Genomic DNA, 25,445 nt, shown 5'->3' with positions numbered 1-25,445 from the left:
ATAAGAAGGATTGTGTGTGTGTGTGTGTGCGTGCGTGTGTGTGTGTGTGCGTTTCCTCAGCCGGCACGTGTTTCTAACTGTGACCAGAGCTAAGACCACAGAGCCGCAGACGCAGGAGTGTGTGTTTGTGTGTTTGTCGGGGATAATCGCTCGCCCGGGGCTTTACCTCGCACTTCATAATTGATGAGGACTGAAGGCAGATTTGTAAAATCGGCCAGTTTATAATTCTGCATTTAATTGGGTTTTGTTGAGGGGGGAACGTCGGGGCGGCGGAGCTGAATTAAACAGGATGGACTTTAAACTGCTCGAACCCTCTGAGGTGGCTGAATTCGCTCTGACTGGACTTGGTGGAGCAGTGTAATTAATCAGAGCATTAAGATGAACAGCAGCTAATGGCGTTAGCACGTGAACGAGGATGTGGCGTGCACGTGACGGGGCGACGCTGGGAGAAGACTTTGCGTGCAGAGGGAAGAAGCTGACTGCATTAGCATCACATCCAGACGTAAAGGATGACGTCCCTTCAGAAAAACACGGAATTAATTCTACTGAAGTTTTAATGCATTAGAGTTGATTTGGAGGGTCTGGACGGACGGATAGATGATGTTCACGAGGACTGAAGCACATCAGCACCCTGGAGACGCTGTCCTGCAGTGACATAGTGAACATAGCTGTGGAGGCATGCGAGGTGCACAAACAGGTACATCCAGCTGCTGTGGCCTCAGGTGTGATCAGTCTGAGGATCCACGTGGTTCACGGCTTGCTACTGTTCACATTTCACGGCCTCGGATTCGGATTTCACGTTCTTGGTTCTCACTGTAGAAACCAAAATATGCTGAATTCAAGCACAGCGTGCTTTTCGTAGACGTGTCATAAATCATGAGGCCTGTTGTGTTTGATTCTTGGTTTAGTCCAACAGATAAAGCTCGCCGTCACCGTGGAGAGGCTTGTTGAAGGTGCTGAGGCCAGCGTGGATGTGTGAAGATGCACCCTGATGGAGAGCATCAGTGAGTGGATATTGCACAGTTTGGAGTGTGCAGATGCTTGTTGTGTTATGACAAAATGAAGCATGGACAGATGAAAGTTCAGCAGCTCCAAACTTCCCCCCAATCACAATGTTTCACACCAAATTCACATTCATACCTGTTCCTGAGACCCCACCCAGAGCGTCACCTGTCAGCCAGGGTGTCAGTCCTGTCTGCAGATGTCTGGACAAGCGTCTGGTGTGTGATCGTAGCTGGCGGTTTTCTCTGGCGTCCCTTCAGAACCTGCAGCAGAGGCAGAGGAACGGTTTAATGGTAGATTTCAGCTGCGCTCGCTGATCCATGCAGTGCGTACTGTACAAGCACACCCCGACACGACGAGCAATTAGGACAAAAGAAGCCCTTTACGTGATAATTATCCACTTCTGTTCCTGAAATAAACTCACATCTCCTCACGGGGACACGTGTTTATGAAGGGGGTGTTTTTTACCACTTAGCACAGCTAACAGGACGCAGCCCTGACAGCTCGGCACAGGAAGAGGAAGTGATGTCTCACTCTGTTTCATTCGCCTCTTCTTAATTTACACGATGCTGTTAGCCTGAACATCTGCTCTGCTGCATGTTCCTGCGCGCAGAGACCAGATACTCCACGACTGCAGAGCGCAGCGCCGTCCCACTCGTCCTCTCCTCGCTCACTCCGCGCTGTCTGCGAACGCCCCCGCATTGATGTGTGGGAGCTCAGGCAGCCCTGGGAGAACACGCCGACTCCGCACACGCTTCTAAAAATAGATGAAACGAAACGCCTCGACCGGAGCCGCTTGGAAGGAGGAGGAGAGACGGAGCGCGACGCTCGATCCGCAGCCCAAAAATGGCTTGTCGGTGATGTCAGTACGGTGAGAACGCCGTCGTCTCTCTTCCGTATACTAAATATGGACATGCTGTGAGAAAAAAAGGACGCTCCTGCAGTTCCGGCGCTCCTCTCTGACCATGTAAGGACCCGCCATTCAGATGCAAATGTGGGCAGAGGTGGTACTCGCTCAGGTCTGTGCTCTGGCACACAAACCTTAAAAAGAAATCATCATTTCTGGCTTTTGCTTTATATAACCTGTGGATGTAAGAGATGTCACATCGGCGGATTCTCCATCTGAACGTCACATTCAGTTTCTCCACCTGTCGCGTCGTCAGAGCTTCCAGCTGCTGCTTTTCATTCCTGCAGCTTAGGAAGAGAAGAGCACAGAGACGTTACAGGATGCAGCAGTGGAGAGTTTCATACCAGCAGCAGGAAAAATGACGTGTGGACTGATGTCGCCATGTCAGACTCAAACAAAAATGCAAATGATAAATAAAATAGTCACTCACTGTGCAGATTACATTCCTAGAACAACGTCGGTGAGGACAGAAGCACCTCCTGCACCTCCCTGTGGTGACCGTGTCCACCACTTTTTACATCTACATCCAGACATGCATCAGATCCACGACGGCGAAGGAGGAGCAGGTCAGCGAGTCGCTATGAGCCGCCGTTCCCGAAAGTAATTACAAAGAAAGTTTCAGCTTTACTTACAAACACACAGAGTTCTTATATATCTGATTATTATCACATTTTCTATAAATTCAAATTTTTGCTTATAAAAGCCTAAACTTCTGTAAAGATTTCCCTCTGGGAGTGACCGTATCCTCACATTTTATACGCCCTTTCAGGCTCTTATAAGATCTTCCTCCCATCCCTCCTCCTCATCATTCTCTCATATATTCCCATCGCCGAGGGCTGCACATGCTTCAGCATAACATCCATCTCATTAAGACAATTTAAGGTTAACGCACATGGTCAAACTCGAGGTCCAAGAAACAATTACCCTTTGGTTAATTAATTCACGCCGAACACGATTTAGAGGAGCGTCGTGGCCTTCGAGGCGTGTTCCCCGCTCCATCATCCATACCGCTATCACAAATGGGAACAAGGCTCAGATACAAGCAGTGATATCACAGACTCGATTAGGCAGCAGCAGGGGAGAATTTAATTCTGGTGGGTCAGAAAATACAAAATTTCCTTCCTGTGGTTCAGTATTCGTCAGTGGGTTTTACTGTATAATTTTCTCCTCGTCCCTGGAATAATTAGACTTTGTCTGAGAGAAGCGGTTTAAGCCGCCGCTCGTGCTGCACAGCTGAAAGGCGGCAGCAGGAATATGAGCGCCTGCTCCAGGAAGCAGAGGTAAAGAAAGCCGACGAGGGAGGCAGTAATACGACTCGGGGACGGCGAGGCGGCGTCCCGAGCCGCACTGAGACCGTCCACTCTGCGGTATTCGCTCCAGCTGTGTCGCACTCGAAACCTCGCGCTGCTCACTTTGAGGAAAAACTCGTGACCTTGCCGCGACCCTTGTTTCTCTGAGCCGGCACAGCCTGAATTTCCCTGGAGCTTCAACCCCAATCTGAATTCAGCCGACGTTGGCTGTGCGTGGAGGGAAACTGCAGCGAGAGCGGTTTTCTCCTCCTGTTACCCCCCCGCCCGCCCACCTTGTCATCTCTCCGTCTCACAATGAAACCGTTCTCCCACGCTCATCATCCTTCTCGTGCCCAATGAGAATCATCAGCTGATGACAGGTCTGTGAAAGCAGCCGGACCTGAGGGATCATCCTGAGTTTGATGGAGTTACGTAACGCTGAGTGATTGGTGACGTGCTGTCACGCCGCCGATGTTCTTTTCACGTTCAAGTTTCAGCTCGAGGCGAGACGGACGGATGTGTCTCTGAGACCAGTGATGAGGTAACCACAGGCGCTTCTGGACCAACCAGAGGAGCCAATCCGACGGACATTTGGGGATCTAGAACGGCAGTTGGGCCAATGGCAAGGACCCGAGTGCTGGAGGGGCGTTTGAGCCAACCAGATAAGCTGCAGGGGCGGTTGCTCCAATCAAGGGATTTCTTGACCAGAGGGTTACTTTGGCCAGCCAGAGGGGCCGAGAGGAGGGGTCTGAAGTGCTCGAGACACTGACCTGAGGGGCCACAGCATATCACACTTAAATAAGTGCCATTTGACCTCACCCCTCCTGCTGTGCACATCAGCTTTGGGCCTTTTCCTCTTAACCTGTCATGTACTTTAATTTCTATCCGATCAACTTCCTGCTTAATTCCCAAAACCCAAGCGACCAATCTCAGATGGGACACGAATCTGTCCTCGGTCTGTCTGAACAGCTCCACGGTACAGATTTGGCTCTCCTTTACTGTTTCTGCCCTTCAGGAAGTCCTTGTCCTCGAGTCACCTCAGAGACACACAACGAAGGCAGAGACGCAGAAGAAAGAGGAAGGCGAGACAGAGCGATGCGTTCGCGGCTCATTAGCAGCCTTCAGGCAGCCTCCGGTCGAACCAAACCCCGGCTGCCAGCAGAGCGCACGGCCCCGAGTACCTGCGCTTTGATCAGCCCCACCCGCCCCTCATTACTACATCCAGCACCACCTGTCCTCCGCTTTTCTTCTGCCTCTGTTTCATGTTTCTGTCTCGGGCGTCACGTTCATCAGCACTTTCAAACAAGCTGTCTCGCCAACGGCAGGCTGCACGTCTTGAGTGCCGGTGAAGGCACAAAAGGAGATCAGGGAGGGTTCGATTGAGCGAACGTAAGCGGGTGTTAACGCGCCATCAAATGTCCTTGAGGTGTCGCATTGTCCTTGATGTGGCGTTTCAGCCAAATGGTGACTTAATGGTGCTGATAATAATGTGAAGTGCAGGCTCTGATCTGAGGCGCTGCAGGGTGGAACAAACGTCCAGATGACGGCGAAATCATGGTGTGAAACGGCTTTTAATGCCTGTGTCTTCTGTTCCTCTGGGAGTCCCAAACATGGCACCACTCAGCTCTGCGTAAGCTTAGCGTCACCACGCTGCAGTGCGACGCCGCCGGTGAAGCCTCGCACACGTTTGTGTCTGCGCCACCTTTTAAAACAACGCCCGTGTTTTTGGTGAAGGGATGAGGTGGCGAGCGATCCTTCTTACAGCCTCGTTAAAGCACGTCTGCCTTTTGTGACCGACCGGCTGATGGATCACTCCGAGAAAACACTTAATAAAATCGTTAGGTGCTGTTTCCCCACTGCGGGACCCAATTAAGAGGCCAGAAATGAGGAGGTAGAGGAAATGCCAGGGATCATATTGACCAGCTGAGGTCCTCGTGCGTTTGGTGAAAGACAAAAAGCTCTCAGACTTTATCTCCGTCTCTCCACTCATGCCCTCCACCCCTCCCTCCACCCCTCGCCTCCAGCTTGTCTCAGATAATCAGTCCCCATTTTGCACCCCATCAGCCACCCTGTAATGATTATGTATAGCCAGTCATTCCCATCGATCTTCTGCAGCCTGACTCATTTTTCTTTGCGAGACGCTGCAGAAGTAGAGACACAAACAGCCCCGTCACGACATGACGTGCTTACAAGTGTCATCAGATTGCAAGGATTCATACTGTTATTGTAATTAATAACCAGGAACGTGACAGCTCGGTTAGCTCAGACGCTTGAGCCTCTATATTACTGCCAGGACGCTGCAGGATTACAGATTACGTTCCTTCACAGTGGACTCTGATGCACCCAGTGCTCATACATTGGTCTCGTTACCGCAACAAACCTCGTCATTGTCGAGTCACTCTCTAGTTAAGCAGTTGCTTAAAATGTAAATTGTTTGCTGTAGCACAAATGCGTGCACGGATGCAGCCGGCGTTTAGAGAAATTAAATACCCAGAAGAGCACAACAATGAGGGTGTCAATCATGCGGCTTTCCGGAGGACAAATCTCCCTGCAGCACCTTGTCCTGCCTCCACTGCAGCTTTCTGGGGATTAGAGCTGCTTGTGTTTGCTTTCAGGCTGCTATAATACAGTCCCTGCAGAGACGCTCACTCCATAAAACACCTTCCTCCACATGGCCATTAACTGTGGCTCTCTCGCCCTCTGCTGCGCCCTGGAGTCACATGGAGAGTAGCCGGGGTAATAAACCCAGATGTGAGCGCTGCCCTTGGGTTAGCTGCTCTGAGTGATGGGCCTGTTCTCGCCCTGCAGTCACAGCTGCTCAACACACACATGCTGCACACACACACACACACACACACACACACACACACACACACACACACACACACACACACACGCACACACACACATCTACACTGACTGCTTGATGTTTGATAGCATGTTCAAAGTGTTGTGAGCTGCAGGTTGTTTCAGGTGAACTTCACCCCTGTTTGACCCCCCCGGGGGTCGATACACAAGCCGTAATTCTGCGGTTTAATTCCGTGTTTTGGAAGCTTTTTTAGGTGCTTTCCTACTTTCTCTCCACGTGTGCCGTAAACCTCTCAATCTCCGACTCAACACTGGATCTTGTGGGTATTAGACAAACAATAAGTTGCCTTTTTTTGCGTAATTGGGTTGGATGTTTTGCTAGTAGCCAGCTGATGCTCATGCACCCTGGCATGAAATGGCAAGAGGCCAGTCAGACTGGGAGAAAGTCCAGCTTGCACTTTCAGAGATGCTTCGCTGACGAATTGAGAAGCAGCGTTTGAGTATTCTCTTATGGATCCGGACCCGTGCACGCTGGGTGTGGACCACAGTGCGCTTTACCCCCTTTAAGCCTCAGCTGTTATGATCTGCTGATTATCAGTAAGCAGCTTAGCTCTGCTGGGTGGAAGTCCAGCATTTCACAATGCGAGGTGGAGAGGTTTTTGGATTAGACGGCTGCAGCGAAACAAGAACATCCAGAAATCTGGGGACCTTCCAGGTGAGGACAAAGTCGTTTGCTCAGGACTCTGTGAGACCTGTTGGCTGTTTGCAGCAGCTTCTCTTACAGAATGATGATTTTAAGGGATGATTCAGCTTCTGTGTAGTTTTGGCCGGTGAACTGTTGAACTCTGGGAACTCTGCAGCAGAGAGGCTCGAGCAGTTAGACCCTATTGTCCTCAGATCTGATAGAGATTATGACTTTGATCACCAGAATTACCCTAAAAAAATCTAAAAAATGGATGTTTTTGTGGCAGCTGGCCGGCAGTGTGACCTCTGATTGACCCTCTGCTGAGGAAACACGGCCTCCCCACAGGAGCCGCTGAACGCCACCTTTAATCAGCCTATAGATGAGCACACCTGTCATAAAAACATGTGTTTCCTCATTTCGTCCCTTAAACTGTATTATTCGTCACACCAATCAGAAATACGAGGCGTGCTGTTGTAAGGGACTGAAATTAGAATAGCAGTAATGAAATGAGCGCCTGATGATCCGTCGTTCACTGCAGGCGAACATCCTGCCAATCCTCTCTACCACGTGTTTTTATCGAGTGCAGTTTCTGACGGCCCTCCGGCTGAGATCAGTGTGTGTGTGTGTGTGTGTGTGTGTGTGTGTGTGTGTGTGTGTGTGTGTGTGTGTGTGTGTGTGTGTGATAGAAGAGCCTGAGTTCAGCCCAGTCGCTGCAGCCTGTCAATGGCCGGTGGCTGTTTATTAATGGATGGGATGGAGTGTGTGTTGGGCGCCCTCCAAGAATCAAAGGAGAGTTTGAAGGTACACGCCAGTGCATTTATCTGCCTCGCCGCTCCTGATGCCCTGTCCTGCAGCAGTCAAAACACTTCGACGGTGTTAAAGCTGTCAGTGCGTTTTCATAAGCAGACGGGTGGCCGTGAAGTGGGGTGGCGTGTTGGAGACGAGCAAACTGCATGCAGGGCTCAACAGCTGCTTCCTGCCCAGTTCACCTCCACATGGATGTGTGGCGGAGGACGAAGTTACTAAAACTAGAGGAGCACTTAATCATCGTCTGCTGGTCGTGGAGGAAAAAGTGCTTTTTTCCACCTGAAACGTAGTCGTGGAAATACTCGAGTAAAACAAACCTGACTCTCCTCTGCATGACCACAGCGCTTCCATTAAAGCCGCTGATCTTGTGCAGACAGGCGTCCCCCGTGACTGTCCACCGTCCACAGGTCCGCCGCCGCCGCCGCCGCCGCCCGCCCACGCACCGCGCCCGGCGCTCCTTCACATCAGAGCTGAGTTATCTCCCGTCAGAGCACATTATGCAGGGCGCAGATGAGTATCGCTGAGGCGCATTAGCGGACTCATTTGGAGTGAAGTGGCTCTCGGAACGTCGTGCTGCTGCAGCTGGAGGTCGTTCCTCTGTAGGATCGCTCTGTGTTTACTCCAGATGCTGTAGATAGTGGAGCTCGGCTGATCAGCATCGTGTCCTGATGTTATCTCACCACAGACACACGGCGTCAGTGTTGTCACTGCGGTACACATGCAGCATGTTTCAGAAGACGCGCTGTTATGAGTAATTGTACGTGTAAGTGTGTTTTAGAAATAGCTCTTCTTATAATGCATTAATTCCTGAGCTCAGTCATGGTATCAGCATCATCATTTTACTCATATTTACTCTGAAGCTCATCGATCATCTGTGAAATTCTCACCTCAGTACTGGACTTTTGAGAATATTTGATATTTCTGTTGATAAAGTGACCAACCTGCCAGGTAGCGCTCTCTGCTGGACAGACTGTGTTTAAGTCCATTCAAATGACAAAATAAAAGCTGTTGATGTGAATTTTGGATGTTTGTACCTTGAAATACCAGCACCACCCTGACAGTGGGTGTGTGTGTGGGCGCAGCGCCCCCTGTGGGTCTGATGAACTGCCCGTCTGAGTGTTTTCCTGTCCTGTGTCTCATTTTTCTTGGGGTAGTTTGATCTGTCACTGTCTCTCCAGGTCTCTATCCCTCTGTTCTTTGCTCAAACTAGATCTTTTTGTTCCTTTTTTTACAACGCATTGCATATTCAGAAGAGGCAGCATGTAGGTATCTTAAAACCACACGCACCTCCCTGGCTGCATGAATCATCCTTTACTTATCTTTTGTGTTTTTCTTTTGTTTTTTTGATTTCTTTAGCGTTTCTGGGTTCTGCTTTTTGATGTTTCCCCTGTTCTGTTGTAACACAGCATATGTCTCAGTGCAAAGATGAACTCCTGTGTGTTTGGTAGCGTAGTGCTGTAAGCTCTTGGTAATCTGGGAAACCTTAGTTTGACTATTTCAAACGTCGAGTAGATTTCCTGATAAACTCTTTTGATTTTTCACTCCTTCTGTCTGTGCTGCATATTTCTGTGACGTTCTTTTGATTTCTGTCACCGTTATGGGTTTCGTCTGCTTTGTCAGTATCATGACAGATGTTTCATCTTGTCCATCGCCTCCTCCTCCTCCTCCTCCTCCTCCTCCTCCTCCCTCGACACCATATACCTGTCTCTCATCCGTTCTGTGTGGCTGCATGGTCTTCTTTGCACGATGAATGTGGCTCCCGCAGACATTGGAAAGCTTTAATATCACTCTCTCTCTTCTCTCCCCCCTCCCCTCCCTCCTTTTGTTTATTGTCTTTCTCTTCTTTGCCGTCTCTCTGCAGGGGAGGTGCTTTTTCAGATGGCTGAAGTGCACAGACAGATCCAGATCCAGCTCGAAGAGATGGTGAGCATGTGGTGACGGCGGTGGTGTTGCTAAAATCGGCTCTTCTTAAGCCGCGAGTTGGGAACCCGACAGATTGCGGGCCAGTTGGTTTGGAGTCTCCACATCACAATATATATTTTGATATGTAATACTTGGCAACACGCGCTCTTACTGTGTTTGCAGCTTCGAGTGTTACTGAAGGCAGCAGCTTCACCGAAGAACTGTTTGTTTACTGATCCTGTGATGTGTAAATTACAGCCATTGCAGTTCAGCTCAGGTCCCAAAAAGATCTTATTTTAATCTTCCCGAACAGTAAACTGGCCAACTTGAATGGTCACGCAGGCTGTGATATATTAAACTGTACTCATCCTTTCAGGCTGTGCATGTCACAGAACTACAATCTAGACACTGATGCTTGTCCTTCAGATGAGAATTAATCCAACAACAATGTAAAGTAAGACCTTAAAACCTTTATGACACACTTATCCACATTGTCAGCACGTATCCTGCTGGTGGCAGTTTAAGAAACTGTCTCCAACATGGACGATGGGAGGGAAACGAAGGCGTTGAGTGCGACATACGAAGCTGTACATGCACAGACGTCGACATACCAGACGTCCTCCCTCATCGTTTGGGTGTGACATTTCCGACGGCGGCACAAAAACATCCCTTCAAGTCATTCGCACGCCACAACACTGCGACGTTACATTCCTTCCTGGAAATCGCCCGCTGCGGTTGTGCATGTGCGTGCTTGAGGTTTGGTTAATTCTGTGTCTGTTGCCTTGTTTTTGTCTTTGTCTCGCAGCTGAAGTCCTTCCACAACGAGCTGCTCACAGAGCTGGAGAAGAAGGTGGAGCTGGACGCTCGCTACCTGAATGTGAGACTCCCTTCCTGCCTGGATCTGCTGATTTTAGCTCGTTGTTTCAGTTTTACAGCACGTAAACGGTTCGGTTCAGCCTCAGCGCTCACATCAGCATCATTTGTAACAGGTGACACGTCAGTTTGAGCCTCAAACGCAGCTGAAAGGAAGAGATGAGGCCTTTAGCTGTAAGCATGCTGAAATGATTATTTGGTTAGCGTTCAGCAGCTCCTCGTTGAGCCTCATGCTAGCTGTGCTTAAATCTTAAATGTGCGTTTGAACAACATAATTGTTAGCTTTGTTTCCTCTCTAGATTTCCACCATAAGACGTCTTTCTCACTGATACATTAAAGAAAAGAGCTTGAATTATTCATTGCATTTAGAGCAGCAGCCATGATCATATGTAATCACACTCTGATTCATTATGTAACAGTGTACCTGACCGCCATGAGCTTGACTGAGACTCCACTTTTAACTCTGCTCCGCGTCACTCGGGTCCCTCCAGAGTGAAGCTTATGGGGACCCGAGTCTGAACCGTGTTCTCATAAAATCACCGGCCGGACACAAAAAGCACGCTGTCTCCTTAATTTCCCACCGGCTTTCATCCAAACCACTGCAGCGAGTTACATAAATTACTTCCCACTCTGCCCTGTGAATTATGACTCATTCTGTGAAAATGAGTTGTTTTGGAAAAAAAAAAAAAGAAATAAATAAAAGAGAAAAAAATTCCTTTATGGTAATCAGTGGCTTGGACTCCCTCCCACTAACATTTCATCAGTGGAGACGGGAGGTGAGATGTTTGGAAGGCTCTGCGATCAATGACGATCGGATCGTTACTGTCAGACGTTCTGACGGATTCAAGTGTAAATCAGCCGTCGAGACGCTTAATGACCTCGTGCTTTCACAACAGGCTCGTCCTGTGGTAGGCTCAGGCGTGGTTCACCCTGCCTCTCACCCAGTGCATGCTGGGATATTCTCCAGCCCCTGAGACAACGTGTTAAAACGCAGAAACAGAAAATGGATCACTGTAAACCTGGAAAATGTAAACCTTCGTTCGGCTCGCCTCTAACGGCGTCGGCCTGCTGTTTGGTGTCGGTGCTGCAGGTTTTTAGAGCTTCTCCGCCGCCTGCTGTGACTGGACGCGTTATGAAAGCAGTGAGAGCGAATCAGGACGGCGCGTTTCTGGGCTGGATGCTAAACAGTGAGCTAAAGCAGAGCAGACACAGGCAGGCTCATCGTTAAGAGGGACCCCTTCACACACATCTCAGATTTGCTCCTCGATTTTTCAGATAGCAGCTTGTGCTGCGACACTAACAGGTTTTGGAGTAATAGAAAATACCTTTTCACTGCTGCTGAACCCTGTTTTTAGGTCTAGATATTATAACAAATATATGCTAAGCTATGCTTAGCTATGCTAAGCTAAGCCCTCGCACATCACGGCCTTCAGTCCTCCGGTCTGCACTCTGCAGCAGTCAGGCAGTGAAACAGGAGCTGAGGGCAGCTTGAGATGAGTGTGTGTCAGTGAAATATCGTCTGTGGATGCTGAAACGCGAGTGTGCCGCCCCGCTGACTTTGTGCTGCCCCCCTCAGGCTGCGCTGAAGAAGTACCAGATGGAGCACAAGAGCAAAGGGGAGAGTTTGGAGAAGTGCCAGGCGGAGCTGAAGAAGCTGCGCAGGAAGAGCCAGGGCAGCAAGCACCCCTCCAAGTATGGAGACAAGGAGATGCAGGTCAGTGTGTGTGCGTGTGTGCGTGCGTGTGTGTGTGTGCAGGAGGCCGTGTTGAATGGTCTCTGCTGCTTCTTTGGTCGGCTGAAGCCTGTTCTGTGTAGCAGTGAGCAGTGAGACAGATGTCTGCGCTGTGCGGCTGATGGAGGATCCCTGCTGCCAGCTGGACGGCCGGAGCAGAAACGCGTGACAACATGGCTGCAAAAACCAGTTCCTGTTTGCTTCAGCCCAGCCCGACCTCTGGAGAAAACACATCCTCCTGATTTATTTCATCTTCGTTTCAGCAAAGTCAGGATTAGAATTAGCGGCGCAGACTTTGGGTGAACTCACGCTGACTCTTCAGTGCGCCTCGCGCGCTGCGAGCTGGCTCTTAGATGCTTTTCCCTCCTCCTGATGGGATTTGAACTTCAGCGCCCGCTAATCCATGACTGCTGCCGGCGCTGATGGGATAGGACATGCTGAGCTGAATGGGATGGGACCCCCGGCCGGGCCTGCCGTTTGGGTGCCGGTCTGAAAGGCTCTTCACAGCGAGGGAAGTGGAGATGGCGAAGGTTACGACTTGAACCCACTGTGTCAGACATTTGAGGGTGCAGAAAGATTCGTACAGTTTAAAAGAGTTGTTCAGTCCTCCCCTCAGAGTTTAATCACTATTACATCAATGGAGGATTCTCAAATAAATCTTATGGTCATGTGGTTTTAGCCTGAGAACCAGTGAGAGATGCTCCTAAATTTGGATCCAACAAACCACAGTCGTGTGAACCGCAGCCGAAGTTTCCTGTAACTTTAACTGTTTGCATGTATTTGATTAGCGGCTGCTGTTTCTCGGCGTTACATAACGCTTGTTGACGGTATCTAGGGCAGGTGGAGGGTTGATTTCCCTCATGTTCAGGTAACTGCTTGAGTGGAGGCGTGAGGAGACGCCGTGAGTCTCTTCGCCCCGTCTGTAGGTGTTGTGGTGACACATGGTGGGCGTGCCCTGTTACGCAACCTGCACAGGGGACGCTGCCGTGAGCCGCTGTGCTGCGCTGTCTGTCCAATCAGCTGCTGGTGGGAGGCTGAGAGATGAGGGAGGGGACGGAGAGGGTGATGGAGGGTTGTGGAAGTCTTTCTGCGGTGTGTTATGTGTGTCTGTGCGTGGTCAGACAGCACTGAGCTTTAATCAGATTTGAAACACTCACAGACAGCAGGAGGAACACCTCGGCTATCTTCTGTGGCCGATGGACCTCCGCTGTTACATTTCTGCCTTGTCGGCACTTACGCTATCAGGTGTGATCCAAATAATGAAACCCACAACGGAGCGGGGAATATGGGGCTTCATCCACTGACAGCCCGTCGTTCTCACCTGCAGCTCCACTGCAGCTTCTTTAAAATCTGGAAATCCAGTTAGTCATCAGCTGTGGTTGGTTGAGGAAACGGTGTCCCTGTGGTCCGAGCCTCGTAAGATCACATGGTGTTGTGTCAGTGGATGCACCTGGATTCATGCTTACCGAGTTTTCAAGGCGTCGTGGACACAATCTGTGGTCGAACCACGGACGAAGCAGTGGTTTGCATCTTCTGCGAGTCCAGCGCAGTATTGAAATGAAATGTAATTTAAAGGCAGAATGAGAGAAAAGGTCAATACATCTTTCGAGGATCGGAGCGATTCTGATGAGTTTATGAGCCTGTTTTCCTGATCACATCCCAGCTGATCGGTTTCGGGTCGACGAGCTGTGAAAATTGAAATTCATGAACAAACTTCTGGTGAAGGAGCTCAGAATAAACATGTCAGCCCAAATCTCGCAGCAGACACTGTTTGGTTTTAACTCATCATGACAGTGCAGAGAAAACACGGTGTCAGAGGTTAAGGGCTAATTGCGCAGCGCTTTCAGAGGCCGAGGCGGGCGGCCTGCGCCGCTCTGCAGGAGCAGCAGGGGAGGTAATTATTGTGTAATTGTTAGTGTTGCTTCGACGGATGGCTGCTGGAGCGTGAGAGGGGCAGCCGGGCTGGTTGTTACAAAAATCGATTCATGGGGCTTTGAGGAACAACAGCACAGGAACATTCAGCTGCAAAGTCCTGCAGTTCCTCTGGGCTTTAATGGCTCATCGGGTGTGAAAGAGCCGGTCTCAGTCGAGGAACCACAAATCCACTGCAGCTTCCCGCTCCTCAGGTGAACGTCCAAAATTAAACACCCGTTCAAATGTCAGAGGCCAGAGTGTGTGCACTGACGGTGCATTCAGGTGTGCATGTGTTAGCATTGATAGTGTATTCACGTGTGCGTTTGTTAGCATTGACGGTGCATTCACGTGCGCATGTGTTAGCAATGACGGTGCGTTTAAATGTGTGTGTGTTAGCATTGACGGTGTGTTCACGGGTGTGTTAGCGTTGGCGGTGCGTTCACGTGTGTTAGCATTGATGGTGTATTCAGCTGTGCATGTGTTAGCATTGACGGTGTGTTCAGGTGCGCACGTGTTAGCATTGACGGTGCGTTCATGTGCAAAGAGTTTGTTCAATACCTCAAAGTCTTGTTTACACATTTCAGTGAAATTTGGCAAAATTTTCATTCATTTTTCTGACATTTTAAAAACAGATTAATGAGAAATATTTGTCGTATCCCTGCAGTGTTATGGATTTTGATCCAGAACACATTAAAGCCACTGAAAACTGAATTTTTGTGGTTGCAGCGACTGTGTTTGACGAACCCTTTAACACTGAAAATCAGACCTTCGGTGGATTGTGCAGCCTCGGCAAAGGTTTGCACTCCGTCTGCGCCTGTGTTTGTGTGTTTGTGTGTGTGTTAGCATGTGTTGTGGACCGCCCGCGTAGCGTGCGCGTGTGTTGACAGTGTGTTTAGGTAGCCAGATTCTCGCTGTGCGTCATATGGGCCCTCATGGGAACCAGGCCTTGGCAGGAACAGGAGACCCCAGCGGCTGCACCGGGACGCTCACAGCCAAAGATAAAAGGGCGGATTTGCCTTTTTGAACGCAGAATATGCTGCACTTACATGTCTGGGTGTTTATGGTGGACAGAGCCTGAAGGTTTGTCCTGCGGATGGACAAAATGAGGCCTCCGCTGTCCAACTTTTAATTAAGTGATGCAACAGCTTCCTGCTGCCTTTCGGAGCAGAAGAAAAACAGCACAGATGAAAGTAATCACTGTTCCTCCTCCTGCTCACGACTGATGTTCATATTAAAACCGCCGGCGATGGGAAGTCACCTGTTTCCAGCCGTGTCCCTCGGGGGCCATGAAGCTCTGAACTGCTGCCTGAGCGCCGCAGACAGTCTGATAAACGTCCTGGTACGTTTGTTATTGAAGTATGATTGGTGGGAAGGGGCTCGTTTGTGGCTTTGGATGATGCCACTGCGTCAAGTCCTGCAGAATGTTTGTGTTTCTCTGTAATAAGAACGAATGCACAAACCTTAACGTTAGGTGTTTTGGTGAGTGCTGAATATTAAGCCAGCGGGGCCCAACCTTTACCTTCTCTTTAGTCGCTCACTGCTCACACCTCCAAGACGCAAAGCCTGGAGGTATAACCACTGATTTAAGCCCTTTATCAAGCTCACGTTGCCAAACATTGTCCAGCTTCAGCTCCTCAATGTGAGGATTTGCTGCTTTTCTCTGTTTTTCATGTAATTGTACACAGAATATCTTCAGTTTTCGGTCGGATGGACAAAAACAACCCACTCAAGTAATCAAGACATCGCCTTTTCACTGTCCTCTGACATTTTAGAAACTGAACCGTCATTTGGTAGAGAGGACACGATGGATATGAATCAATACAGGAAATTATCCCTCGCTGCAGCCCTGATTATGATTCATGCCTGTGGCACTTGAACTGAGAAATCAGGTGAAACAGTTGAAGAGGAGACGTTACGTCAGGATTCAGAGACTGTTTTTGTTGCATTTGTGCTTTAGTTGTTTCTCTTGACTCGTCTCTTGTCACAGCAGAAGACAGGGAGGTCTCTGGCTGTCTGTATGTCCCACCGTCTCTTCTTAAAGAGGCTCCAGGCCTGCAGAGACAGACAGGAAGCAGCACTGCAGCTGATTACGTTCTGCTTCCCAGCGTGTGAGCGCAGAGTAGTATCGCCAGTCAAACACGCAGTTAACCTCCTGTCAAGAGAGGGAAGCCATGACGGAGGAGGAGGAGGAGGAGGAGGAAGAGTGGGAATTTCCTGCCTCGTGTGAGTGACACATGAAGACACTTCCTGTTTTCTTGTGGTTTGACATGTTTTTAATGGATTGAGATCAGAGGAGGTGGCAGCACGTCATGAGACGAGAGATGTTCGAGCATCAAAGAGACGACACAGATCAGATCAGCAGCTCGGCCGCGATTCATCGCCTGTCGCTTCAAGCTAATGCTAGCATCAACATGCTAACACGCTCATGATGACAGCTCGACGTTTAGCACGTGCGTCTTAGTTTAGCGTGTTAGCATACTGATTTAAAGCATTTGATCGTTAGCTAATTTACAGCCTTGTGGTGGATCCAAAGGAAAAGATCGTTATCTGTGGAGACCGTGGATCAAAAGGCGTCGTGTCATCTTTCAGGACCGAGCCGCAGCGTCGTCCCTAAAGCCACAGGTTGCTTCCCGATGACCCCCGACAGCCGGAGCTCTGCTTCATGTCAATCACACCTGAACTCTCTGTTCAGAAAGATGTCTGCCTGCAGCTCAGGTGACTCAGGAAGGTGCTCGCTCCGCGCAGAAATGATGACTGGCATCGGGCCAGAAACACTGAAATCAAATCCATCTTGAGATGCATTTCTAAGAGCTGACAGGTGCCTTCTGTTATCGCTTTCAGCCGTGTGGCAGCCTGTTTTCCTTCATGTCAGGAGGTTTGCAGTTTCTCATATGAGCAGTGCAGATGTGCTTTCAGCTCTGCGCCAGGCGTGTAGAACCCCCCCCCCCCCCCCCCCCCCCGTCGGGTCGCTCTGAGTCTAATTACCAATCAGTCTGCTTCAAGTTTTGACATGTTTCATGCTCATCAGAGGCCCTGCAGTTTTTACACCGATGGTTCGAACCATCTTTGATATGAGTCAATAAATACTGGACACACACTCACACACACACACACACACACACACACACACACACACACACTCACACACACTCACACACACACACACACACACTCGCCCTCCCAGCTCACGTCTTACATGTTGAGCAGGAGCAGCTTTCGTCCGTTTCGTGTAAAGATGGAGCTTCAGGGGGGGAGCGTCTGATTGGCAGCGGCACCAAAGGCCAGTCGGAGTCTAATTACGGCTCCGTATCACGACGCGTGTGTGCCGCGCACGGCAGGCCTGATGCATTAAAACTACTTAAATAATGGAGAAGGAGCTGAGCTGCGGCGGATAAATGTGCTTTAATGTCTGTCAAAGTGGCGATGCTGTGCTGGGATCTGTTATGAAACGCTCTGATGGACTTCAACGTCAGGACTGAGGGACAGAATGACACCGGATGTCCAACTTAAACTGCAGGTTTACAGCTGAAACAACCAACAGAAATTTGACAACAAATAATCTAAACGTCATTTATTTAAAGAGAAATGACAGATGAGTGCAGTTTACAGCTTTAATGCTTCTGTTTTATACACTGATAATTAAAAAAGGTCTAGACTCTTAAATAAAAACCAAAATAAATATTTGACATAAATAAAAACATAAAAAACTTAGCATCAGATTCAGAATAAGCAGATATTTACAGTTTGATACTGACAGCATTCACCTGAGAGCTCAGGTGTAATCATGGCACAAACGTTACATCACAGTATTTGAGCAGGAGGAAACGTTGTGTTTCAGGTGAGGACGGCTTCAGCTCAGAGGAAAACAGCTTCAGCTCAGAGGAAAACAGCTTCAGCTCAGAGGAAAACAGCTTCAGCTCAGAGGAAAACAGCTTCAGCTCAGAGGAAAACAGCTTCAGCTCAGAGGAAAACAGCTTCAGCTCAGAGGAAAACAGCTTCAGCTCAGAGGAAAACAGCTTCAGCTCAGGAAAACAGGCTTCAGCTCAGAGGAAAACAGCTTCAGCTCAGAGGAAAACAGGTTTCAGCTCAGAGGAAAACAGCTTCAGCTCAGAGGAAAACAGCTTCAGCTCAGAGGAAAACAGCTTCAGCTCAGGAAAACAGGCTTCAGCTCAGAGGAAAACAGTTTCAGCTCAGAGGAAAACAGCTTCAGCTCAGAGGAAAACAGCTTCAGCTCAGAGGAAAACAGCTTCAGCTCAGAGGAAAACAGCTTCAGCTCAGAGGAAAACAGGCCTCACACTCCAGCCTTCTGGTTTTATGTAAACCACCTTTCAGCTAATATCCTCTTAAATAAATGAGTACCTGTGAAATGCACACACAGCTGCACACAGTACGGATCCTCTGGCAGCTTTTCCCGCCCCCGTCTGTCACTCTGGTGATTGACAGCCCCCTCGCGGGCGCCCTGACCTCAGCATGTGGGTCTGACTCTGATCCACGCGGTCGCTGCTGCGTTCTCGGAGGCTACCTGAACGCCTCTCCGCCTCCGCTGTTTTTATGATTCATAAGTTGCCTTCGTCTCCGTCTGCCGCTGCCACTTTGGCTTGTCACCACTTAACGTTCGCTGTGGGTGCTCGGTGCATGCTCGGCCATTGTGCGCCCACACGGAGGACCTCGTTCAGCTCTTAGAAATAGTTTTTATTCATATTTGTGTCGGCGATTTGCTTTCATGGCTCTTCCGGCTGCATGCTGATGCTAAGGGTCGCACGCTCGACAATGAGAAGATTTGAGGCGACGCTGTGGCTCCTCCATGTGGCACGTCAGGATATCAGCAGTGTTTCCACCAGTGACACAAAGAAACTGTAGAAATCCTCCAAAACGTGTCAAAACTGACACCAAAAACAACAGTTTTATTTCCCAGAAACATGTCAGCTGATTAATTCCACCTGTTTTTCCTCTTAAAAGCTTATTTCAGCCTAAAATAAACGAATAACGAGGTGGTTGAACTTGGCTAAATGTCAAACAAAAGAGACCTTGGATCTCCTCGTTGAAGCCTCAGAGGAGTGAATTAAACAGCTGTCAGTGATTTAAGCATCGCAGAGGAGAGGAGAGGAGGCTTCATCACAGCGTGGAGTGATTCATTTGTCTGAATATGCTCACACTGATTTTAATTCTCCTGACTGAACTCTGTCACAGTGAAGTAAAACAGTCACTGTTTGGAAATCAGGCCTTTTCAGGACTCTGCTTCGTCTCCTCTTTGATGCTGATGAGTGTTTTATTCCTGGACTTTCAGTGTCATGACAGAAACAAATGTTTGCATGTAATCGGTGGAATCCGCCGTCGTTCTGCTGCTGTTTGCGTCTGTTGACGATGCGTCCTTCATCTCAAACTGTCCTTTAAGAGGTCAAACAGTTCTGAGTGTTTCTGTGAACGAGTTAGCCGCCATGAATCTGAATGTCTGACCGTTATCGTCTGTTATTCACTCCTGAAAGCGTTCTTTCCTCAGAGGAGGTGAAGCCGGCGAGTGAACGATGATCAGGGCCGCCTCAGAGCGCCGTGTTGATGCTGTCCTCTGTGTTTTATTACGTTAGACCAAAATGAGATATTTTCTGTCTTCGCGCAGAGATGATCTTCTGATGATCTCTGAGCCCGTGCAGCGCCGTGTGCACGTTTAACGCACTTCCTGTGGGCTGGCTTTATGACAAAGTGGCATCGCTGAAGCGTTTAATGTCCGTCCACCACGAGTTTGTCTTTAGGACGAAGACGCAATCTGTGATCTGAATTTAAACGAGTGGAAAACAGAGGAAAGGAACCTGCATGAATAAAAACATCATCTGTGTTCTTAATATTAATGTTTTAATTGTGATTCATGTGATTAGAAACATACATATCGGCCTTTTCAATCCTTCCCTTTTCCTCCACGAGCCTGTTGTGGAGGAGGAAATATCTACTAATGACTGCATCAGTTAGCTTAATTGGTTATCTAATTAGCACATCTGCTGTGTGTGACATGCGCTGATGATTACAGCACAGCATTAGGTAACTTAAACGCCTCGTTTAAAGTCAGATCTCAGCAGCAGCAGCAGTTTGCTTTTGCGTCCAGACTTCAGCTTTCAGCGGCGCCGGTGTTTGTCCGACCAGCCAGTCGTGCACGACTGTGCGTGGGCTGCCGACTTTCTCAGCAAACAGCTCCGGTCATTAGCACCTCATACTGGAGCTCGACGCTGTCTGGCACTTGAAGAATGCTGTTTCGTGTAATTCAGCACTGTGGGAATCTTCAAATGCGCTCAGTTAGGTGACACTCACCTGAGAAAAAAGCCCTTTGAGACGCCGGTTTGAATGAGTGGTTCCACTTGTTTGGTGGAGAGACGTCCTGTACCTGAGGACAAAGCGTGAGAGGACTCAGCGGGCTGAATCCTTGAAGGAGCAGAGGCTGAATGCGTTTAAAAGCCACAGGGTTGGAAAAGCAGGCGCTCTGATTCAGCCACTCTGCAGAAAGCACAGACAGCAGTCAGCGTGTAATTAGACAGTCTGCCGAGCTCCGCTCCTTTTGTTCTAATTCATGGTTTTCAGGTCTGATGTGACATTTTCCAAACGCACAGCTATTCGATTTTCAAAGCGGTACATGAAAGCACCGTTTGTCTGCTCTTTATGTGCCGTGACGGTGACGTACGGCGCCTGATTCACTTTAATGCAGCACAGTCCGTTATCATCGTTCGCAGCCTCAGGGCCAGGAAGTGATGTCACCGTTTGAGAGCCACAAACACACAACGGTCACCTCAACTCAGATGAGGTCATTTGACTTTGCTTTGGCTCACCTGGTCACGTCAGAGCAGTGAGATAACATCCTACTGAGCACATGCCGCCATGTTTTCTCACGCCCTCCTTTTCCTTCCTCTCCCCAGTACGTGGAGGCCATCAGCAACAAGCAGGGCGAGCTGGACAACTACATCGCCGAAGGCTACAAGAACGCCCTGTCTGAGGAGAGGAGGAGGTACTGCTTCCTGGTGGACCGCCAGTGTGCCGTGGCCAAGAACAGCAGCGCCTACCACAGCAAGGTGAGCGGGGGCGGGCGCGGCGTTAAAGTCTTCATGGGAAAACATAGCAGAGCGCTAACATGTGTTTTAAAGGTTGAGTTCAGAATGCAGACATTAGTAATCGCATCCGAAAACAACAAATGTAGGTCAGATACATCACACGCATGCAAACGACCACGCGAGCGCGCGTTTTCCCAAACGCCGCTCCGCTCTGCGTTTATGCGTCCGCTCAGGAAAAAGTTTCAGGAGCTTCGTCGTCAGGAGTTTTACGTTCTCCAGGAAAGGAGCGAGGAAGCCGCGTCCCACCCACCTCTCACCCCTTCACACTGGGGAAATGTGGAGCGGTGAAGTGAAGTGGGTGAGGAGGAGGAGGGTGAAGCGGAAGGCGGAGGGAGAGAGAGTGACCTACTTCCACAGGAACACTTGGTTCAGGCTGGCTGTGCGTGGGCGTGAAAGCGTCTGAATGAGTGATTGACAGACAGACAGAGGGAGGAAGCACAGCCGGAGAGGACAGAGAGACAGAGAGACAGAGAGACAGAGAGACAGAGAGGCCGATGATTCTCACATGCAGCAGTGCTCAACTTCATTAGACGACTGACAAAATTCATTACTGTGAATCAGTTTTATAAACAACAGTGGCAGAGTATGGATGGTCGCTTCATCAGTGTGACATCATCATCATCATCATCATCAGTGACATTCTGATGCTTTTCTTGTCACGTATGACAAATGAACTGAAAGTCGTCAGTGAGTGATTACACGATCTGAACTGTAATCAGTTAACTGAGAAAAGATCAGCAGATTAATGACGGATGAAAGGTTTTTGAAGCCACAGATTAAGACCCAGCAAAACATGCTCGAACCACGTCTTTACGAGGCCGACGTGGTTGCAGGTGTTTCCAGGTGCCGTCTTCTGATATGTCCTCAGATTTGGAGACGGTGAAGGGTTACAGACAGACTGACTCAGTGTTTTCATAAACGTTATATAATCAGCGCGCTGCACAGTGCTAACGCTACGCGCTCAGGGAGGGCCGCGTTTGTCGGACTGTGCACGCCGCCCGCCGCCACTGGACGTATCTGAGCCGCAGCGTTAGAGAACGATCTGCCAGAACGCCATTGATGGTTTCACTCTCTTTACTTTCTGGTTCCTTTTACAAATTGGCAAACCTCCCACAAACTGTGCGAGAGAGCGCTTCTCCTCCGTGTGGTCGGCGAGCGGGGAGGCGAGGATGAAGAAGAGGAGACAGTCGGTTTCATCAGCACTGATCCGCCTACGCTTTACCTTAGCTATTTGAAAGGGCTAACAGAGGTCGAAGTGACTCATCGTTTCTGAGAAAACACTGAGGAGGCTTTCCTGCGCACACAGGGATTCATGGCTGACACCCCATTCATCCCAATTCAATTAATCCGGCCTCCTGCGAGAGCTAACGGCTCGAGAGGAACAGACTTCACCGACACTGAGAAGAATTCGCTTTAACTCGGCTGAAAAGCTATTTGAGTCGGAGCATGAGTCCCCGCTAACGCCAGGCTCACCCTGTTAGTGTGCACTTGTTTTTGCTGTACTTTTATATTTGTGCATGTGCTAATTTCTCTGATCATGCCGCCCACACGCCGCCGCCCACCCAGGCGCAGCAGGGACGGACAACCTTGGAAGCGCACTGTGTTTATCCTCCACACCAGCCGGGTGCAGTTAAAGCTGTTTGAGCAGCACATTCGTCTCCGCTGTCTTTCCAGTAGGACTCCCCGCTTTATTTACCGCCGCTGAATGCAAATGAGGAGTTTCTTTATGTAACTGTCCTTCTGTATAATGTATGGAGGAAGCGGCGCTCTGCTCTTCAAGCGCCAGATGGGAGCATCTCAGCTGAGCGCACTCATGAAGAGGATTCACATCTCGCTTTCCGCTGCCTCTCGTCCCTCGTCTCATCTGCGTGTTCGTCCCCGTCTCCGCTGTCCGTCCCTCCTCCCGTCACGTTGATGTCCACAGGGACGTCCCACACAAACACCTCCAAACGCACATGTACTAGATAATAATAGATAAAACATCCAAATAAAATAATTTCACTGTCGATGTTATGCAGCTGTGAGCAGAATGGAGCTCGACATCCGGCCTTGATTCAGTCCAGATGGACTCAGTATCTGAGCCCCTCTCTTCCCTCTGTCTTTCAGGGTAAGGAGCTTCTATCCCAGAAGATCCCGGTGTGGCAGCAGGCGTGCGCCGAGCCCAACAAACTGCCAGATCGTGCCATGTTCCTCGCCCAGCAGATGAGCGGTGCGGCGGGCATCATGGCCCCCGGCGCCCATCATCCAGGCATGCCCATCTCTGAGCCCATCCCTGGTGCTAAACCCCTGCCGGTGCCTCCAGAACTGGCGGCTCTGAGGGCCAGTGGGGGCATGGGACAGCAGGTCTGTTCTTTACTGGCCTTAAACCACTTTCAGTCCACCTGAGACCAGTTTCTATGATAGTGGGTTTTGTGGTGGTGAATGTTTTTTGTGTGCTGCTGCAGTCGGTCACTGTGTTTGTGGATCTTTACGCCGCCTCACGCACATGTGAACGTCTCTCCTTGTGAGGACCCTCACCGATAAACCTGTCTCAGCTGCCAAACAGCCTCTGAAACGTCCTCCTTTAGCAAATGTACCCACTTTTCAAATGGCTCAAAGCCAAATTGGCCCTCAGAGAGACAGAAGCACGAAGGCACACAAACAAACACAGGTAAGCGTTGTGTAATGAGACCCTTAATGAGGGCCTGGAATGTGTGGAGGGGTGTAGCCCCCGGACGTGGCTGATGCATCATGGGAGCCCTTAACGCATCCTCAGAAAACTCTGAGCTGAATGCAAATGAAATCGTTAGCGAGGGTAATTAGCTTGTTGCGCAGAGGAGGCTTAAATTCCTCACCTCCCCGGGCTCTTCTACGCCGTGCCCCCCCCCCCCCCCCCCGCAGCCCTGGTTACTGAAGAAAAAAACCTTCAAGATTTACATGAAAGCCGCCTGAGTTCTGCCTGAGCGTCTAATTAAAGCGCGCGGTGCAGATTCGGTGGTGTTTTATGCTCCCAGATGAAATGCACTTTGAAAGTCTCCCAGCAGTTATTCCATATGTTTATCTTTAAACCAACATGTACTCAAATGTCGTCTTTTCATTAATCAGCGTTTCCTGACCCAGATCCTCTTTCGCCCGAGTTCATTATTATTAATGAGGAGCTGGATGTTGCATAACGACTTGGGCCGATCTGAAGAAAACCAGAGTTTTAATGGCCCGCGTGCAAACCTTCTTCTTCTTCGCAGAGGCTGATGGGAGGCGTGGACGGAGGGATGGCGGTCATGAACGGCACGGCCGGCGCTCACGGAGGAGACGACTACCAGCAGTGGATGGAGGGCAAGGTGGCCCAGGGCAAGGTGTCGCCGCAGACCCAGAGGCACGGAGGGGAGGTGTACTCCAACACCCTGCCGGTGCGCAAGGTCGCCCCCGCCAAGAGCAAGACCACGCTGAGTAAGAGCCCGCACTGCGTCCGCACTCAGAACGACAGAGGTGGCAGAAGCCCCTGAAACGCTGAACGAGAAGGAGGTTGAACATTAGATCAGGCGACCGTGCAGCAGGCGGCCCTGATGAAGCCGCAGCACCGCCTGCCCAGAAAGACGGAGTTAGCGACCAGCTGGTGAAGAAAGTAGAGCAGATACTTTTCTCAGGAGCTGGTGAATGCTGGACTTCTTCATCAGTGGCACCAAAATATGCTTCCAGATAAAATCTTACGTTCGATGTCTGCTGCGCTTTCTATTTGCCGCCCGTAACAGCTTTACGAGCCGCTCCTCAGGGCTGTGGTTCGGCGGCTCGTCGTTGCATTTCCTGAAAAGTATTATTGCAAAGATAAAACCCACAAAGCTGCTGCTGGAATGCAGCTGCCTGGATGTCACACACGACCTGCCAGGGTTTAATAAGAAACAGGCCAAAGCAGGTGGGAATAGACGAGATGTGATATTAAAAATGAGAAGAGAGATTAAGAGTAAAAATAGCTGTCGGACAGGGACGGCCATTTCAGATCTGTGAGTGAGCTGTCAGTGACCGTAACCTGAAGGACACGGAGGTCCAGTCGGCACATCAGGTAACGGTGTTCAGGGATTGAGACTGACCTGTTTCCCTCCCGTTATCTCTGCCAGCGGAGACCCGTACGCTGCCCCGGTCCAGCTCCATGGCCGCCGGGCTGGAGAGGAACGGCCGGACTCGAGTCCAGGCCATCTTCTCCCACGCAGCCGGCGACAACAGCACCCTGCTCAGCTTCTCCGAGAACGATGTGATAACCCTGCTGGTCCCCGAGGCCCGAGACGGGTGGCACTACGGCGAGAACGAGAAGACCAGGATGTGAGTTCGCTTCGTAGTGTTTTCTTTCCTGCTTTTGTTTGTCTGCGTGATGCTGAACGCAGCTCAGTCATCGGCAGAGGAACCAGTTTTTGTTTTTGTGTTTATTGTGTGTTATGAGTGACTGACTTGTTTTTGTGGTGGT

General features: G+C 49.8%; 1 protein-coding gene across 6 annotated transcripts in view; it reads left to right on the top strand.

The window, feature by feature from the left end:
* baiap2b (BAR/IMD domain containing adaptor protein 2b) overlaps window positions 1–25,445 on the top strand; it is a 53,060-nt gene that overhangs the window by 21,085 nt on the left and 6,530 nt on the right. For 4 of the 6 annotated variants that reach the window (XM_070990221.1, XM_070990220.1, XM_070990224.1 and 1 more), the window contains 7 exons: window positions 9,360–9,421; window positions 10,206–10,277; window positions 11,850–11,987; window positions 20,819–20,971; window positions 23,117–23,353; window positions 24,232–24,436; window positions 25,102–25,303. In XM_070990221.1, coding sequence (XP_070846322.1) covers window positions 9,360–9,421; window positions 10,206–10,277; window positions 11,850–11,987; window positions 20,819–20,971; window positions 23,117–23,353; window positions 24,232–24,436; window positions 25,102–25,303 — 1,069 coding nt within the window. Of the gene's footprint in view, window positions 1–8,748; window positions 8,761–9,359; window positions 9,422–10,205; window positions 10,278–11,849; window positions 11,988–20,818; window positions 20,972–23,116; window positions 23,354–24,231; window positions 24,437–25,101; window positions 25,304–25,445 lie in introns of all 6 variants that reach the window. The other 2 variants (XM_070990219.1, XM_070990222.1) reach the window with 1 other exon arrangement.

The sequence above is a fragment of the Chaetodon trifascialis genome, chromosome 21 (genome assembly GCF_039877785.1).
Source record: "Chaetodon trifascialis isolate fChaTrf1 chromosome 21, fChaTrf1.hap1, whole genome shotgun sequence".
Lineage (NCBI taxonomy): Eukaryota > Metazoa > Chordata > Actinopteri > Chaetodontiformes > Chaetodontidae > Chaetodon > Chaetodon trifascialis.
This window is presented reverse-complemented; position numbering and strand designations above follow the sequence as displayed.